Source organism: Dreissena polymorpha, chromosome 8, assembly GCF_020536995.1.
Source record: "Dreissena polymorpha isolate Duluth1 chromosome 8, UMN_Dpol_1.0, whole genome shotgun sequence".
Classification (NCBI taxonomy): domain Eukaryota; kingdom Metazoa; phylum Mollusca; class Bivalvia; order Myida; family Dreissenidae; genus Dreissena; species Dreissena polymorpha.
This window is the reverse complement of record NC_068362.1, coordinates 65,798,097-65,818,001: the sequence shown is the minus strand read 5'-3', so window position 1 is coordinate 65,818,001 and position 19,905 is coordinate 65,798,097. Positions and strand designations below refer to the sequence as shown.

Below are 19,905 nucleotides of genomic sequence, written 5' to 3'. Positions count from 1 at the left end.
GGATGAATTTTCTTGCTCAAAGAAAAAATGTCATTATTAAGCTGTCCAGGGCTCGAACCTAAAACCTCCTGATCAACAACTGAAGGCTTTACCACTGTTGGTTATCAGTCAAAGCGGTTTTAATGGCTCACCACTCCAAAATTTATATATACATTTTGTAAAAATTTGTCATTGTAACAGTCAGTTTTATGCTTAACTGTTGATATACAAACTGAAGGTTTGACCTTTGACCCCAAAAATTATGGCACGTTAAAAAAAAGATATTGTGAGAGGTAATTTACTCCCACAACATATCTAAGTAGTGTAGTGTTTCAGCCAGTTGCTTAAAAAAATTGAAAGGAGCTTGCGGGTGAAGGAAATCCAAGTAGATTCTGTGTGACTGGCTACGCCTTTAATAAGACTGTAAATAACTTAAGTAGTTTTGCATCTAGCACTTCCATACTTTGTAGACAGGTACCGTACTATATCACATCAGGAAAATGCCTATAGTTGGAGCGTTGCAATGTTTAAGTTTGCGTACCACCTCAAATATTTCCTATGTCCTTTGACATATTGCTTTTATATGTTGCATACTTCTTTACCAACATGACCCCAATCTATAAACAAGAGCAGACAACTGCATCAAGCATTTTGTAAGAATTATGGCTCTTTTTTACTTAGAATATGCATATTATTGATAAATCTATGTTAAATTGTGCATACCACCTCAAATATTTCCTATGTCCTTTGACATATTGCTTTTATATTTTGCATACTTCTTTACCAACATGACCCCAATCAATAAACAAGAGCAGACAACTGTATCAAGCATTTTGTACATGTAAGAATTATGGCTCTTTTTGAACCTAGAATATGCATATTATTGATAAATCTATGTTAAAGTTTGCGTACCACCTCAAATATTTCCTTTGACATATTGCTTTCGTATTTTGCAATCTTCTTTACCAACAAGATCTCAATCTATAAACAAGAGCAGACAACTGTATCAAGCATTTTGTAAGAATTATGGCCCTTTTTCCACGTAGAATATGCATATTATTGATCAATCTATGTTAAAGTTTACGCACCACCTCAAATATCAGAATATCAGAGCAGAAAACTGTATCAAGTATTTTGACAGAATTATGACCCCTTTTATACTTAGATAATTTAACATTTGGTTAAGTTTTGTGTTTTTGTCCATTTTACTCCAAAAGTATCATAGCTATTGCTTTCAGATTTGGAAAAATTGCTAACTATCATAATGGGACTGTACAGGGCAAGTTGCATAACTCTGGTTGGCTTTTTAACGGAATTACGGCCCTTTTTTTCTTAGTAACTTTGAATATTTTGTTAAATTTTGTGTTTAGATCCACTTTACTTCTAAAGTATCAAGGCTATTGCTTTCAAACTTCAAATACTTTCTTACTATCATGATGGTACTGTACCTGGCAAGTTGAATTGACCTTGACCTTTAAATGACCTTGACTCTCAAGGTCAAATTAATACATTTTGCTTAAATTGCCATAACTTCTTTATTTATTATCACATTTGATTCATACTTTGACAAAACAGCACTTACCTGACATGCCACAATGGACTCGACCCAAACCATCCCACACACCTCAACCCATAATCCCCCTCCCCCCATTTTTTTTTTCTATCTTATTTTTAAAAGATCTATTAAATGACCACACACCCACATTTTACCCCCTCTCCATGATGGCTTACTCCATATTTGGTATGCATGTGTATATTGACAAGGCCTTTCCATATGCACACAAATTTTGACCCCTTTGACATTGACCTTGAACTTAGGGTCCGGGTTCAGGGTTCGACACTAAGGCACGTCCGACAGACATTGTCTAGTAAGATCAGTGGTCGGGCTAGTAAAACTGTGGGCTAGCTTGTCCGAATGGTCGTACATAACAAATCTATACTGATTCATATAACTATACCTAACCGAAAACCTTTTTATCTTAATGTGTAAAATAACTCTCGTATCCGTTATTTACATCAGAACAAAACTAGCGTATATAAATAAACGCGGAGAATTCACATGATTCATCGCTATTTTTAGACGCGAAGGAGAGCTTCCCGCAGAAATTGCTTGTTTCCATTGGTCAAGTTGTCATGAATATTAATGATTTTCTGAAGTGTCTTAGAACTTTACATCATGTTTTTACGACTTCTATTGACAATCGGTATCATCAATGTAAACATTTTGGCGTAGCAGACGAGAGAATGTTATTTAAAGAATGGCTTTGTTCAAGATTGGATTTTCATCCGCCAAATATGTTAATAAAGAAGAATCCGACGGTAAAACTGACACAGATTATGCTGGAAAAAGGGCCTTGGAGCTGTGGTTGCATGGAGCACAGCTGTCAAGGAGACCAGAATTTGATGACCTTAAATAAATGTCACCTGCTGTACAGACATCATTTATTTAACTGGTGATAAACAGTGAAATTATAACAAACAATTTATGTTGTTAAATAATTTTATTTTATTTTTTACTCTTTGCATCAAAATGACTTTCTTGTGTTCACTAATTATTTACTGATAAATAATTGATTAAACAGTTACACGACACAATTGTGTTTATTTGTTATGTCATTTATGGTCTAGTAGACATCATATTTGGGCTAGTACATTTTAAAGGAGCTGGTCCGACGGTCTGGCTGTAAAAAAAGTTAATGTCGAACCCTGGGGTTTAGGTTTGTAAAATATGCATTTAGGTTTTGAAAATGCTAATAACTTCTATGTCGCTTCAGATGTAACCTTCATATTTGGTATGCATGTGTATATGGACAAGGCCTTTCCATACGCACACAAATTTTGACTCTTTGACCTTGACCTTGAACTAAGGGTCCGCATTTAGGTTTCGAAATCTGTGTTTAGGTTTCAAAAAATGCTCGTAACTTCTATATCTCTTCAGATGTAACCTTGATATTTGGTACGCATGTGTATATGGACAAGGCCTTTCATTACGTACACAAATTTTGACCCCTTAAACCTTGACCTTGAACTTAGGGTCAGCGTTTAGGTTTCGAAATCTGTGTTTATTTGCTTATTGTGTTGTGTAAAATGACTGATGAAAGCTGTTTTGTACTTTGCAGATGATGCTGAGGTGTAGTTAAGTCATTAGGGAAAGAACTTGACAAAACCATTCCTGTATCATTTCCTAGCTTATGATGAAGGTGTGTATTTGAAATTGTTTGTGTTGATGTTAATTATGTGTGTAGAAAATAAGAAAATACCATAATTCATCATTTGTTCCACCATCATAAGTTGTGGAGGACTCAGACTTTAGTGCACACCAATGGTGTGAGGACTTACTGTCAGTGCGAGGACTCTAGTCCTCAAAATGTTTTCATTTATGTTAGTTTTGTTGACCAAGCAGTGCTTTGCACAGGATATTTTTCAGACGCCCCTGGGCCATTAGGGGTGGGATAGGGAGGGCAATTTCCTGCATTCGCTAATTGTTTTACATTAACTTATGACGTTATTTGGTTTGCAGAGTTTTTGCGTGTTTTTTATTGAGACAAAGAAACAATACGAAATACATGAAGCACTGTTCATTTGAAGCTAGAAGTAATTCATGTCGCATTAACATTAAAATTGGGAAGTGAGTTACGGATTACAAATTTAACTATTCTAATTTGAGAATTCAACAAAACATTTATACATGTAGTTGTGTATAATTCAACAATAATTTGTTAAGAGGCTTTATGAGTCGAATAAATGATTTGACAACATTATGCATGAAATGCACTATTTCCACGAGGATGTATTGAATGCCTACAAGTACTGTTGCTCTTGGAAAGCGTGCGCTGTCATCGGTTAATATTGATTTTCCAATACAACAACGCTCCACCTTTAGGTGGGCTTAATTTGGGTAAAAAAATTTCAAGTAATTGACAGATGATCGTAAATTGGCTCTCAAAATATTCACAAATTTCGCTGTGATCTGAAAAATGGCTAGATTCAATTACTGAAAAAATACTAGTACACTAATCGGTAAATTTAAAGCGCACTGCAGACTCTGATTTCCAAATTCATGCGCCTCAGCGAGGGACCGTTAAATGGCTTGTGAAAAGCATTGCCTAATCTTACATCATTTTAACAAAAACATGCATTGTCCTCAAGTTGACTGCTACCCACGGTACTCATACACAAACACATTGTGTTATAAGGTCAATATCTTTGAATCCAAATTGGTTTTGGATTATCGTGACGCATAGTTAGATCCAAAAACACGCACATATGGTGTTATGTTCTAAACTGCTTTGGGGTATATTTCACCTTAGGTGACATATCTTGTTATACACAAAACTGTTTTAATAAGAAGGCACCTAAACTATGTATAATTATTTTATTAAAGGTCAACCGAACACTGTGTCAAGAGATTGGTTATTTTACAGTCTTAGTTTAATCACCTCTGAAGATGGATTTCATATAATTAGAATAAAAACAAGTGGTGCAAGAGAGCAATAAGTTCTCACGCATGACCTTTTACAGGGTTTATTTGTTTTGCTGAAGTCCTCACAATGCTGTTTCACATTCCTAATTTTTTATGCAACCCGGATCGAAAGATCGGCGGTATATTATTTTAGGCCTGTCTGCAGTGCCTGTCATTGTGGCATTGTGTCAGTCATTGTATGTGTGTGTCCCAAAACTTTACCCAAGGTTTAAGTTTTGCAATAATTTTTGCAATATTGAAGATAGCAACTTGATATTTGGCATGCATGTGTATCTAAAGGAGTTGCATATTTTGAGTGGTGAAAGGTCAAGGTCATCCTTCAAGGTCAAAGGTCAAATATATGGGGAGACATAGTGTTTAGAAAAGTGCCGTGCATGAATTTGATGAAATAGAAGATTTGTCCTGCATTTCTTTTTAATAAGAGTTTTCTCAACAACTTACCAATCAAAATGTGGACTTTACACAAAGCTTATTTTACATGTATTATAAAAGTGAGGACTTGACATACAATTGAATTACCATAAAAGTGAGGACTTGATACACAATTTGTTTGATCAAAATAAGACTACTCATTTTATTAGCTCGGCTGTTTTCGGAGATAACCCGAGGTATTGTCATTCCCAGCTCGTCGTGTTGTCAGCCGTCCGCCATAGGCATCGTGCTAAAACCTTAACATCTCTAAAATCAAAGTGCTTCCACCTACAACTTTGAAACTTCATATGTAGATGCACCTTGATGAGTTCTACACGCCACACCCAATTTTGGGTAACTAGGTCAAAGGTCAAGGTTACTGTGACCTCTAAAAAGGCCAAAAAAAATTCTGACAAGCTTTCGCAGCCGAGGGTTGGCACCCATTATGCGATGCTCTTGTTCTCCTTCTATTAAGCTGATACTGTAAAAAGAATGGTACTCAAGAAAGTATTTGTCACATGGCTACTTACTCATCCTGCACTGTGAGATAAAATGATGTAAATTCATAATGGGCTTGAGCTCATCTGTTTTCCATTGTTGATTATCTGACCCTATGTCATGCTGTTCAGGGTCTGACAGTAAGAAGCTGTTTAACCCTTTACCACTTAGATACGTATTTTCACGTGTTTGAAGTCGCTTAAAAAGTTAATTGAATTTTAGACCTTTCTTAATAGATTCAAGTTTTTAAGGTTTCGACTCCAAACCTTAGATACTGATTAGCAACAAACAGCATAAAACCTGAACAGAATGCGAGTTGCTTGCAGGCTGTTCTGGTTTTATGCTGTTTGCTGTTTGCACATTTTCACTTTGCTTCTGATGGGGAAAGGCTTAACTAATAATATTAGCCCACAATTTTCTATACAATCCTTATCTGACACATTCTGGTTTCCTGCTTGTCATAGAGATCTGCTTTTGGACTGAAAGTTGCACGAGCTGCACAGAGAGTACGTTTGGCTGCAAGTGGTGCCATGTTGCGGGGACTGCGTGTCAGTGATGCAGCACCAGCCTGCCCGGATCAGGTAATTTAGAGAAACTCTCATGCCAAAATCAGAAATATACTTTAAAGCCTTCCTCTAAAAGATTGGAGCGTATGGACTTGGCTATCTGAATTATAAATTTGTAGAAATTTAGATTGATAGGGTGTGAAACAAGATATTTTGTCTGTCATATTGAATGCAGAACATTACGCCCAGTATGTACTGGTAAGATGCCAAAAGAAATGTTGATCAAAGTAGATCAAACAAATAATCTTATGGCATGCAAAGCAGTAGAAATTTATATAATCTGACAGGGGCTGCATGAAATCATATTGTATTATAGTTTTGTTAATCACATAGCGACAGCATTGGGATACTTATGGCTTTCAATGAATGAGCAATAAACGGAAAGAAGATTGTGCGTGTGATGAATGAGTGATGGAGCGCCTGCATTTTAGGAGTGTAGTTGAATACAATTAAAATAAAGCGAAAAAGGTTATTCACCTTTTAGATGGTTGGCTTACAGAACATAGTTGAAGCGATCAGCAAAGAGCACTCTAGTTAAGCACATGTAACATTCAATTTTACCAGTGAGTGTTTGTTATAGACTACAGCTGCTGTTCGATCCCCTGTCAAGTGTCCACAATTGGAGACTACCTCCTATGACACTGACGTGGTTGTACATTCTGGCCAGAAGAAGAGCATCAGTGTACGTGTGGTGGACATTCAGGTATGTAAAATCTTCATGGATTGAAATAAATATTTGTTTGTTCAAGACTAGTAATCATGCATTTTACTGGTTTATTGCTGATGTTGGCTAATACTTCACAGGAAATTTTAGTAGATGTACTGACAGGCATCATATAACTAAATCAATAAAAAAAACGAGCAAACATTCCAATACAAACAAAGATATAGCAAAGATTATGTGCAATACCTTGTTTTATGGAACAATGTCTAAAATATGTCGAAACTTTGTTCTTCATTTGAAAGTTTCTTTTAAAAAAGAGCAAAATTTTAAAGTCTCATATCACACTTTAAGCCACATGTTAGTCTCATTTGACTTGTTTTTGCCACATTTTCAAACCTCATTTCACACTTTGTGCCACATTTTAAAGTCCCATTTCTTACTTTGTGCCTCATGCAAAAGTTGCATTTCAAATTTGTGCCACATTTTAAAGCCTCATTTCACAGATTGCCACTTTTTGGAGTCTCTTTCACACTTTGAGGCATATTTTACACTCTCATTTCACACTTTGAACCACATTTTCCAGTCTCATTTCACACTTTGATCCACATTTCAAAGTTCAGACTCATTTCACACTTTGAGCAACATTCTTGAGTCTCATTTCAGATTCTTTGCCATATTTTGGTGTGCAATCTCACCTGCTTTCTTGCAGCCAGACCAGATGGACAATGTCCTCTGCCTGTTCACATACAGCTGGGAAGTGAAGTACTCCTCATGGAAAATCACGTCCTCCAACCTCGAGTGTGAGGCTCTCCAGTTTGAGTTCTCTGACGTCACGTTGCCCATAGTAACCGCTCAGTTCACCGTGAGGAGTGGGAAGAACAGCGTTCCATTGGATAATCCACAAAATATCAAAGGTGAAGTAGCCTTGAGGTTTGATACCTTTTCGAGTTTATAAAACAGAGACATGTGACTGGGTATAACATCATTTAATATTTTAATGACAGCTTATTTGTTTTTGTTTTACTACAATCAAGGGTTATTGTTATTATTCTGCGATAACCTTGTCTCACGGCCTAGATATGATCAGATGAAATTAATTTAATGCTAATTATGCAAGCCTTTAGGAATAACAACTTTTATTACAGGTTATTTCAATTCTACATCTGGATATTACTCTTCTCTATATGATATGATGGCCTTGAAAAAAGTAACAAAACAAAACATACTGTTACCTTATCTAAAATGTGGTATTAAGGTAGTGCACCTCTAATGGGCACATATCCAAATATAATCTAATTAATTATTTTCTTAATCAGCATCATTTCACTGAACTACATGCAAATTTGTAGGTAGGCTTTCCGTGCTTTTTAAAAAAATATACCGTTTTTTTCAAAACCACCCCCACGCTCAGCTTTTGTACAGTTTATTTTCACCCCTGGGGTATATAAAAGTTCCATAATTCATTCAAATTTCTAAATATGGGCATGCTGTTGGTGTGTATAGATGCAGTAAAGGTGTTTAAAATTTAAACAAGATTAAATAAGTATTCTTTTACAGACATTTATTTTTTACAAATTTTTATCTATGGAAGAGCGCCATGAAATGTAAGTGATTTTAGCCAAGTAAAAATCGGGTCGGTTAAAAACAAAGTGTCATAAAATTCAAAATAGTACCATTTAAGTTATATTTTAAACATAGTTTTTATAGAAACACTAAATACAGCAAAAATACCAAGAAATAGACAAATTTACCGTTTACTTTTTGAAATAAAAATAAAAATTCAACATGCATCATCCGTATTTTCAGCAGTAAATCACCCAATTTAGCCATAACGTTGTTTTAATTTAAAAAATTGAAGGATGTGCATAAAAAATTCAACATATTAACAACAAAACATAGCATATATGCATCATTAAATCAAATTACGTTAGAAAAGAAATAAAACGTGTCGCAAAAACTATGCAATGTCGGTAGGATTCGAACCTGCGCGGGAAGATCCCAAAAGATTTATAGTCCATCGCCTTAACCACTAGGCCACGACAACTTCACATTTGCGCAAGCTTAAATTAGATATGCATACGTAAACAGGTAAAAAGGCTCGCCAATCTTTGAAGAAATCGCGAAATCGTATTTTTTCAGATGATATTTGGATCAAAGTCAATATTTATTGTGAAAATAATGTATTCTAAAGGAATTACGTAAACATATAACAAAATTCGAACTTTGAAAAAAATAAAATGCATCTCTCGGAAATAACCGATCATTGAAGATCGACAATGATCGTAAAATAAATCGCGGGAAATCATTAGAGGTGCACTACCTTAAACTTTTAATTCCATTTCTAGTCCGCATCTACAAGTGTGGTACCATGGTAACCAACTGCGGTCAGTGCCTTAGTATGGACCCGGAATACGAGTGTGGCTGGTGTGTGGGTGCAAGCCCCACATGCTCCCTGCAGACTCTCTGCCCTGCCTCTGACTGGCTCGACCGCTCAGCTGTCTGTCCCAACCCTCAGATACTCGGGGTACGTGTGGCCATAATGCAGGTGTGTAAAGTGTCGTCCCATATTAGCCTAAGCACAGGCTAATCGGCAATAACGTTTTTCACTTTTATTGAATTTTGAGTTTAAATGAGGTATTTTCTTAACAAAAATCCAGTTCAGGCAGAAAGTGTAGGTTTGGATTAGTCTATGCAGACTGTATAGGCTAATCTGGGGGCAACATTCCACGCACATGCATTAAGCCCCATTTTTCCAGAGTGAGAGACATTTGGAAATGCTTATTAAACCCCACTCCATTTAAGAATTACAGTACTGAAATAATTTGGGCTGTCTGTCTTCCTGGGAGTTCATTAGGTTAAATTTTTCATTTATTTTTAAATAAGCAGTCCTCATAGGCTTATCAGGGACAACATTTTCTGCCTAGACTGGATTTTTGTTGAAAAGAGACAAATTATCATCCCAAATTAGCCTGTGCAGACTGCATAGACTGATCTGGGACGCATGCATTAAGCCAGGTTTTCCCAGGGACAGGCTTATAGACTTGTTTTTTATGAGCCTAGGGTAAGTTACAAATTTGTATACCAAAAAAACTCCTAATAAAGTTTGGTATTTTTGTTTCATCAATTCTGTAAGTATGGTTGCACACATAAACTGGTCTGAAAATCTTCTGTATGCACTTGCAAACATTCAACAATAAAACTTAATGCAATTTTCTTTATGATATCAAGATGTCAATTTGAGATTTTTAGCTTGGCTGTTTTCGGAGAAAACCCGAGGTATTGTCATAGCCAGCTTTTCGTGTCGTGTCGTCCGCGTCATGCTAAAACCTTAATATTCTGTCAAGGTTTTGAACATTGGCTCTAAAATCAAACAAGACATGGGAATTTTAATAGCAAACAGAATCGGACCGACTGTTTGGGATTTCATGACCCCAATCGGTCTAGGACCGACAAAACCGAAAAAAATATGATCCCTGACACCACACCCATATTTGGGTCACTAGGTCAAGGTTACTTTGACCTCTAAAAAAAATAAAAAAATTCTGACAATCTTTCATTTATTCAAAAATGCACCCACAGCGGAGCGTTGGCACCCGTTATGCAGTGCTCTTGTTATAAAAGTGAGGACTTGACATACATTTGATTTATCATAAAAGTAAGGACTTGATGCACACTTCATTTTATCAAAACGATGACTTTCCCTGCAATTAATTTTTTCAAAATAAGAACATTTTCAATAAAAAATCGAAGCAATCAAAATGAGGACTTTGCACAAAACTTATTTTATAATCAAAGCGAGGACTTGACATACAATTGCTTAATCATAAAAGTGAGGACTCAATGCACAATATATTTTATCAAAATGATGACTTGCCCTACAATTATGTTTTTTGAAAATAATTAATAACCCCAGAAAACTCTTATCAATCAAACTCAAAACTTATTTTATTAAAATACATTTAGTCCAGACTTAACATACAATTCTTGGCAAGCATGTCGTATTAATCATTTCCTAATTACAATCATTAGATGGATAGTTATGTAGATTGATGTTGTGATTTAACATGGCTTTCGATTCTGTCATGCAGGAGATGATGCCAATGATTCACCATTAGAAGACATGATGGTAACGGTGGCCCAGAACTCTGCTCAACTAGAGTTCTAGCAACATTCTGACATGCTCACAAACAACAAAACATACTACCGGGTAAGGTATTTGCTGAGACAAAATCTCTGGTTCTCATATGCAATCATTCTTGTTAGCTCGGCTGTTTTCGGAGTAAACCCGAGGTATTGTCATAGCCAGCTCGTCGTGTCCGTGGTCATGTCGAGTCGTCAGCTGTCCGCTTGGTGCTAAAACTTTAGCATTTTGTTAACCTTTTGAACATTGGCTCTAAAATCAAAGTGCTTCCACCTACAACTTTGAAACTTCATATGTAGCTGCACCTTGATGAGTTCTACACGTCAAATCCATTTTTGGGTCACTAGGTCAAAGGTCAAAGTCACTGCGACCTCTAAAATAAAATTCTGACAAGCTTTCATGTATTCAAAAATGCACCCGCAGCCGAGCGTTGGCGCCCGTTATGTGGTGTTCTTGTTCAACTTCATAGCGGACATGGAAGTTATGACAAAGGCTGGTGATGCACCAGAAGACATTAATTTTTATGCCCCCCTTCGAAGAAGAGGGGGTATATTGTTTTGCATTTGTCGGTCGGTCCGTCTGTCCGTCGGTCGGTCCGTCCACCAGATGGTTTCTGGATGATAACTCAAGAACGCTTAGGCCTAGGATCATGAAACTTCATAGGTACATTGATCATGACCGGCAGATGACCCCTATTTTCAGGTCACGAGGTCAAAGGTCAAGGTCACAGTGACTCGAAAGAGTAAAATTGTTTTCGGATGATAACTCAAGAATGCTTATGCCTAGGATCATGAAACTTCATAGGTACATTGACCATGACTGGCAAATTGCCCCTATTGATTTTCAGGTCACTAGGTCAAAGGTCAAGGTCACAGTGACTCGAAACAGTAAAATGGTTTCCAGATGATAACTCAAGAATGCTTACGCCTAGGATCATGAAACTACATAGTAACATTGATAATGACTGGCAGATGACCCCTATTGATATTCAGGTCACTCGGTCAAAGGTCAAGGTCACAGTGACTCGAAATAGTAAAATGGTTTCCGGATAACTCAAGAATGCTTATGGCAAGGATCATAAAACTTCATAGGTACATTGATCATACTGGCAGATGACCCCTATTAATTTTCAGGTCACTAGGTCAAAGATCAAGTTCACAGTGACTCGAAACAGTAAAATGGTTTCCTGATGATAACTCAAGAATAATTAGGTCAAAGGTCAATGTCACAGTGAAAAAAAAACATATTCACCCAATGGCTGCCACTACAACTGACAGCCCATATGGGGGGCATGCATGTTTTACAAACAGCCCTTGTTATATTTAGTTTAGCAAATTGTTATAAGCAATAGTTACTAACAAAATAAGGACTCAACACACAGTTCCGTATATTGTGCATGTGAGGACTTCAAATACATTTCTTGCTTAACATGTTCTGTCATTTTTTTGCTAAATTTCTTTATCAAATATACATGTAGTTACTAACAAAATGAGGACTCAACACATAATTCCATATATTGTGAATGTGAGGACTTCAAATATAATTTTTATGTTTCATGATATAATTATTTTCTTTTTAACTTCACCAGATACACATATTTGTTAATGGAAGTTGTGAGCATTTCTAGCTTTCTTGTGATGCAGGAGTTTTTTCCCATGCACAAAGGGATATTTGTTTGGCAAAATGTATGCATTTATTTAAGTAAAACTGCACTTGTTTGGACAAGTATGGGTTTAAGTGCTCTAACACACCAATTTCATCAAAAGATGACATTTTCAATATGTAATTGCGGTTATTAAATCATTCGCCATATTTCCGAAAAAAGAATGAAAGGGTTTGGATATTAACATATTGTCTTGCTGCTGATTATAAGTAGAACCGGTAGTTAAGTTTTAGAAACTTATTTTCATTACTGTCCACTGAGCAATGTGAATGAATTTTCTTGCTCAAAGAAAACAATGGCATTATAAAGCGGTCCAGCTTGAGCCTAAAACCTCCTGATCAACTTCTGAAGACTTTACCACTTTGGGTTAACAGTCAAAGCGGCTTTAATGGCTAAGCACTCCAAAGTTGATATATACATTTTGTAAGAAAATGTCATTGTAACAGTCAGTTTTATGCTGAACTGTTTATAGACAAACTGAAGTTTCAGTCTTTGAACCCAGACATTATGCCAAGTTAAAACAAAAGATAGTGTGAGAGGTAATTTACTACCACAACATATCTAAGTAGTGAAGTATTTCAGCCAGTTGTTTGAAAGGAGTTTGCCGGTGAAGGAAATCCAAGTAGATTCTGTGTGACTGGTGAGGCCTTTAATAAGGCTGTAAATAACTTAAGTTGTTTTGCATCTAGCACTTCCATACTTTGTAGACAGGTACTATACCACATCAGGAAAATGCCTATAGTTTGTAACCTTATATATACACATGTTTAAAGAAAGCTTTCAGACCCAGCATTTGATGATGTCTGCTCATCTAAGTGAAAAGATTTTACTAGTGACATTAAGAAAATCAAAGCGCCGAAGGCACTGAAGTTGTTTGTTGTTGTCGTCCTTGATTAGCATGTGTGCATTGCACAGGCTAATCAGTGTGCACAGGCTAATCTAATTTGACATGCATTAAGCCCCGTTTCCCTGAAAGCAGCCAATATGTACAGATTTCAATGATAAACACTAGACTGGTCAATGTCATATTACGAGCTGGTAAATACACTCACTGCAGGAGTAGAGCAGACGCTCCTAACCATTCGTAGTCTGCAGTGCAGACAGGCAGCGTAATCATTCCTAGCATAGTGAGTTACGGTTCTAAGCGTAGCTAAGGCTTCTAAGCACATACTGATTTGCAAAACATTCTCTGTAAATTTAGTTTTGGCTCACGACTAAAAACCAGCTAAGTAGCTGTACATTTTTTATGGAACATGGTATCTTTCTGAAGTATTGAGTTTGTATTATTTTAGTTCTATTGTAAGTTAAGGGCAATAGATGTATCCACTTTAAAGCAGGGTCTGTATTCATGGGAATTTGTTTTTTAGCCTGGAAATGATTTTTGAACTCTGTGTATTTTGCTTATCGTGATGTGTAACGTGACTGATGAAAGCTGTTTTGTACTTGGCAGATGATGCTGAGGATGTAGTTCAGTCATTAGGGGGAGAGCTTGACATAACCAGTTCCTGTATCATTTCCTGGCTTATGATGAAGGTGTGCCCTATGTTAAAGGTTATGGTTACAATAAGAATTCAAAGATCAAACATACACAAACTGTGTCCTGCCAATTACACTGAGAGCCTGTCTTCTCTTTCCATGACCACTATCAGTACCCTAATTAAGACCGTAGGCGAGGATGCGCACAACAAATTGTATGTTCATTGATTTTTAGCGAGGCTGTTTTCGGAGAAAACCCGAGGTATTGTCATAGCCTGCTCGTCGTCCGCCGTCCGCCGGCTTCGTGCTAAAACCTTTACATTGGCTCTAAAATCAAAGTGCTTCCACCTACAACTTTGAAACTTCATTTGTAGATGCACCTTGATGATTTCTACATGCCACACCCATTTTGGGTCACTAGGTCAAAGGTCAAGGTCACTGTGACCTCTAAAAAAAAAAAAAAATCTGACAAGCTTTCGCAGCCGAGCGTGGCACTTGTTATGCGGTGCTCTTGTTTATATTTTACCATGGTTCCGAAAATGTTCGAAAGTTTCATAATGGCACATCATATTTGCTATTGCACAAAACACTTACACTGCCACCTACAATCATCAAATTATGTGTAGGTTCCATGTAACACATTCAACATGTTAACTGTGTTTTATGAACATATATTGTTCCTCAATTAGGTTGACTTTTCTTGACATATGTAAAAAGAGATTAACAGTTCAAGTCCTCACATTGGTTTCAGTGTGTAGATAGAGATACATTGCTGAAGTCCTCAAAAGATAAGTTATTAAGAAATTCACACACAAATGCACATACATATATAAATATAAAAAAGCAGACAGGTGTCATTATACCAGTATTTATATAATACTGATATAAAGGCTTTTGTCAGAATATTGGTAGAGTTTGTATCATAAACAGTACAATTTTATTGTTTATATTTTGTAGGAATGCTGAAGAGCAACAAATAGAAACCGATGACTTTGTAGAAGATTCATATGATTATGATAATGATGCCGATTACATCTCATCAGAGGAAAGTGACAGTGATTGTAAAGGCACAGTATATCCAGAACGAGACACAGTGAACATATACGTTGAGGAAAGTTTAAATGTCATACAAGGAGATGGAGACAAAGAACAGGTTGAAATAGGAAAATCCAGTATCAAACTAGTGAATGTACAGAAAGAAACCATACACATAGCTACCTCAAAGAATACTAATATGTGTAATTTTAATTAATGCTTTTGCAATGCTTTGCAATACCTAAATATGTATAAAGCCAAAATGAAAACCTCAAGGTGCTTTAAAAAAAAAGAAAATTAACATTGTTGATAAAAAGCTGCCAGCTTTAATCTCATGTTTGTTTACATTATGTTTGTTTTTGTGCGTAGTATACATTCTGTATCTTAATAGCGTGTAACAACTAGTCCTCCATGGTGCAGTGGAAGAGTACTCGCCTGCAGATCTGGATGTCTTCAGTTGGAATCCTTCTACTGGCTTAGTGTTTTTAACCAGGTTTTCCGAAGGAAAAAAATGGTTATTAGATTGGCGAATGCGGGCGGGCTGGCTGGCTGTCTGGCGGGCAGGCGGGCGGAACAAGCTTGTCCGGGCCATAACTTTGTCTTAATAACACGTTGTCAACCAGTATAAGGCGCTGTCAGTCTTTATAACACGTTATAAACCAGTATAAGGCACTGTCAGTCGCTATAACACGTTGTCAACCAGTATAAGGCGCTGTCAGTCTTAATAACACGTTGTCAACCAGTATGAGGGGCTATCAGTCTTTATAACACGTTGTCAACCAGTATAAGGCGCTGTCAGTCGCTATAACACGTTGTCAACCAGTATAAGGCGCTGTCAGTCTTTATAACACGTTGTCAACCAGTATAAGGCGCTGTCAGTCTTTATAACACGTTGTCAACCAGTATAAGGCGCTGTCAGTTGCTATAACACGTTGTCAACCAGTATAAGGCGCTGTCAGTGGCTATAAAACGTTGTCAACCAGTATAAGGTGCGGTCAGTTGCTATAAAAAGTTGTCAACCAGTATAAGGCGCTGTTAGTCTTAATAACACGTTGTCAACCAGTATAAGGCGCTGTCAGTCTTTATAACACGTTATAAACCAGTATAAGGCGCTGTCAGTCGCTATAACACGTTGCCAACCAGTATAAGGCGCTGTCAGTCTTAATAACACGTTGTCAACCAGTATGAGGCGCTATCAGTCTTTATGACACGTTATAAACCAGTATAAGGCGCTGTCAGTCGCTATAACACGTTGTCAACCAGTATAAGGCGCTGTCAGTCTTTATAACACATTGTCAACCAGTATAAGGCGCTGTCAGTCTTTATAACATGTTGTCAACCAGTATAAGGCGCTGTCAGTCGCTATAACACGTTGTCAACCAGTATAAGGCGCTGTCAGTCGCTATAACACGTTGTCAACCAGTATAAGGCGCTGTCAGTCACTATAACACGTTGTCAACCAGTATAAGGCGCTGTCAGTCACTATAACACGTTGTCAACCAGTATAAGGCGCTGTCAGTCGCTATAACACATTGTCAGTCGTTGATTTTCGTTTATTTGGAGTATTTATGCGAGTTAAAACATTTTAGGTAAGAGTGAATTAGTATATAAAATAGTAGCCAATATAGTATCTCCTTTACACGAGTGTTGATTGAGTTTACCATGCTTTTATGGTAAAATATTTGTTCAGGATAGATATGCTATTTGTCTTGCATTGTATTTATTATTGCTTCATTTCAAACATTTAAAATGTTCTCCCTTATTTTGACACTTTGTGTGTTATGTTAAATAAATGTATAAAATGATGATATTTGTGTATGTTTTATCTTACAATATACATTTTAGCTCACTCTGGGAAAGCATGTTTCAATTATCATGTTCGTTTAATGTTGCCCTAGAATAGCCTGTGCAGTCTGCATAGGTTAATCAGGGAAGACACTTTCAGCCTAAACTGGATTTATGCTAAAACCAGTGACTTCCTTGAAACAAGAAATTCTATGAAAACACGTCAAGTGTTGTCCCTACTGGGGACTGCAAAGGCTAACTGGGATAACACTACGTACATGCATTAAGCCCTGTTTTTCCAGAGCGCATCTTATTTTTTATATTGCCAGTTCTCGTGTAAAATTACATGCTCTTGAGTCTGTTTCCTGAATAGAACCAGTCATTGGCTGCTTTACAACGATGGGAAAAAAGCGTTTGTAATAACCTCCTTTTTTCCATATATTTTCATCTTTTTTAACTCTTTCAGTGCTGGAACCGAATTTTGAAGGCCTTTGCAAACAGTTTGGATCCAGATGAGACGCCACATAATGTGGCGTCTCATCAGGATACAAACTGTTTGCTATTCTGATTGTATTCTTTGAAAAAAATCGAAGAAAATGCTAATTTTAGAAATTCAGCAGACGACATTTATGCAGACGACAAATTTCCCAGCATGCAAAGGGTTAATGATGAAAGTTTACTTTTTGGCTGAATGGTAAGTGGGGTGCGTATAAACTGTCCATGGCTTTCAGTAACTATATGTCTCTATCTTGTCCCTTAGTAAAGAAAACCTGGTTCATTTTATCTTGTTCCTTTCACGGTCAAGTCTCAAATAGACTTATTTTTTAATTTCACTTTTTTTTAAATACCAAATTAATTATTAGTCATTGATGGAGATCTAAACAACCCTCAGTTTGGATCGAACCCGTGACTAACTGTATCCGATAATTAAAACCAAAATCTTCATCCGCGAAACTAAATGACTGAGTGAGTTTGTGATTGAGTGACTGACTGAGTGAAGGAGTGAGTGAGTGAGTGACTGACTAAATGAGTGATTGATATGCATCTATTTAAAATGTATTCTTCACCATTAAGGCATAATAATAAACGTATCGAAACTTCTGGAAATGCGTCCCTGGGTTCTCCCTGTGCTTTGTATTGGAAGCTTAAAGTGATATTATGGGCATCTAACAGTATGAAGGCGTCTATCGCAACCGTTGTGTTTATTTCTGGTGTTTTCACTTCATATACACTTATATTTGTTAATGCAGCATCAACATACTAAAACAATATGCTGGAAAGAGCAAAATAATCCATTTGAATGTCAACCGTACTTTCGTTTTGACAACTGACGACAGAAATGATTCGATGAACGATGTGAGTCTAAATGTAGTTTTCATGCAGATTCGTTCATACGACACAAAGACACAATTTTGTTTTACGGATCGTTTCGGCTTAGAGGACTGGGTGAGTCATGTAAAATATAGAAAATAATACATATTTTTTATAAACAACTGGTAGCAAGATGAGTTGTAGATAATGGGTCAGTTACCACATTTTAACTAATTCTTTTGACCTGTTAATTCTTTTCAGCTCAATTCAACAGTGAAAAAATGCCCATACTATCACTTTAACAATTGTTTATATTCACATTGTCTTGTTTATCTATTCATCCATTCATTTATTAACATGATCGTCCGTGTTAGTGAGATAAATAACTCCCAAATCTTGAATGCAGCTATTAGATGTAATGTAATGTATTATTTTCCGGAGTTCAAAATACAACAAATGCTTAAATATAATGGCTAGACTTAACCACCAATCAGTCAAACATCAATAATTCTTTAAGGGGTCCAGATATCGGAAAAGTAGCACCGGAATCGGATTCAGGAAGACAAAATCACATAGATTGGACCATCTTATTGTTTTATTTCCCTGGAATGTAAGGTGTACTGGGTTTTGCGCTTCTATTAAAAGGGTGCTGCATTCTTATCGAAATGCACAATTTAAACTCAATAATTCTTTAACGAGTCGAGATATCGAAAAATTAACAGCGGATTCGGATTCAGCGACAAAAATTCATAGAGATTTCACTATCTTATTGTTTGATTTCGATGGAGCGAACGAGCTAGCGAGCGAGCGTATTTCATTTGTGCAGGTAAATAGGACTGCGTGAGAAAAGGGTGCTTAATGCAAAACATTTTTTGATTATAACTTTTTTATTTTAATTTTTTTTTTCAATTTCTTTTTCAAACTTTTAAACAACACTATAAACTGTTTATGTTTTATTGAAAACAAAAAAAAAAATATTTTGTTTTCCATTATATGATACATATGTATTTTTTTATTTATTTTTTAAAAATTGATAACTTTTGAACGGCTGTAGATATCTTAAAAATTCCAACGAATTCGTGATCAGCGTGGTCATAGGCATATAAAATTAAACATCTGTTTATTTTATTTCAACGTTATTTTTATTTTTTTAATAAATAAATAATTTATTTATGTTTTAAATGTTACGGACATAACATTCCGCATCTATCGCTTCAATATCATGTTCTTAATTCTATCGTACAGTTCTGCATTATAAAACACACGTTTACAATATAGTTAAGAAACTAAATCACTCGCATCATGCCAACAACTGAGTCTGGGATTGAAGCCGGATCGCCTTGGTGAGAAGCGTGTATACCAACCACTGCGCTGAAAGGACATGCACATGTGTTTTCCCAGAGCGAGGCTCATTTTGTCTTTCAAATGAATTGTGCTGATGCAGTACTTACTGATAAGGATTTCTTGACAGCTGATATATAGATATACGAGGGTCGCATGATAGGAAACATGGCTTAATGCACACGCTAATCTGGGACGACGCTTTACGCACATTTTGCGACTCATATCTAATGCAGGTGTTTCGAGTTTTAACTCGAAAAGCAAAATAGGTTTGCCGAATGGTTTCCATGGGTGAGTCTTGGCCCGATGTTCTACAACGCGGTCGTTAGTTTCGCATCTCTGACGACGACATTATCAGTGTGTTCTTTAAAGTGATATTATGGGCATTTTTCACTGATGAATTGAGCTGAAAAGAATTAACTGGTCAAAAGAGTCCAAGTATCTGCAACTCATCTTGCAACCAGTTGTTTATAAAAAAATATAAATTCGGCGCCAGCCCGATGAGCGGAAAAAAACGTCGGCCGCTGATCGGACGGTGATCGGTGTCTATTT

The 19,905-nt window shown here is 36.5% G+C and overlaps 1 protein-coding gene across 1 annotated transcript in view; it reads left to right on the top strand.

Annotated features, from left to right (window-relative positions):
* The window catches only part of LOC127842704 (plexin-A2-like), a 29,515-nt gene extending 12,794 nt beyond the window's left edge, over positions 1-16,721 (top strand). The window contains exons 3-10 of the mRNA XM_052372378.1: positions 3,099-3,179; positions 5,836-5,952; positions 6,518-6,640; positions 7,311-7,515; positions 8,947-9,146; positions 10,690-10,808; positions 13,856-13,956; positions 14,839-16,721. Of these exons, the coding sequence (XP_052228338.1) occupies positions 3,171-3,179; positions 5,836-5,952; positions 6,518-6,640; positions 7,311-7,515; positions 8,947-9,146; positions 10,690-10,716 (681 nt within the window). The 5' untranslated portion in view covers positions 3,099-3,170 and the 3' untranslated portion in view covers positions 10,717-10,808; positions 13,856-13,956; positions 14,839-16,721. The remainder of the gene's footprint in view (positions 1-3,098; positions 3,180-5,835; positions 5,953-6,517; positions 6,641-7,310; positions 7,516-8,946; positions 9,147-10,689; positions 10,809-13,855; positions 13,957-14,838) is intronic.
* The last annotated feature ends 3,184 nt before the right edge of the window (positions 16,722-19,905 follow it).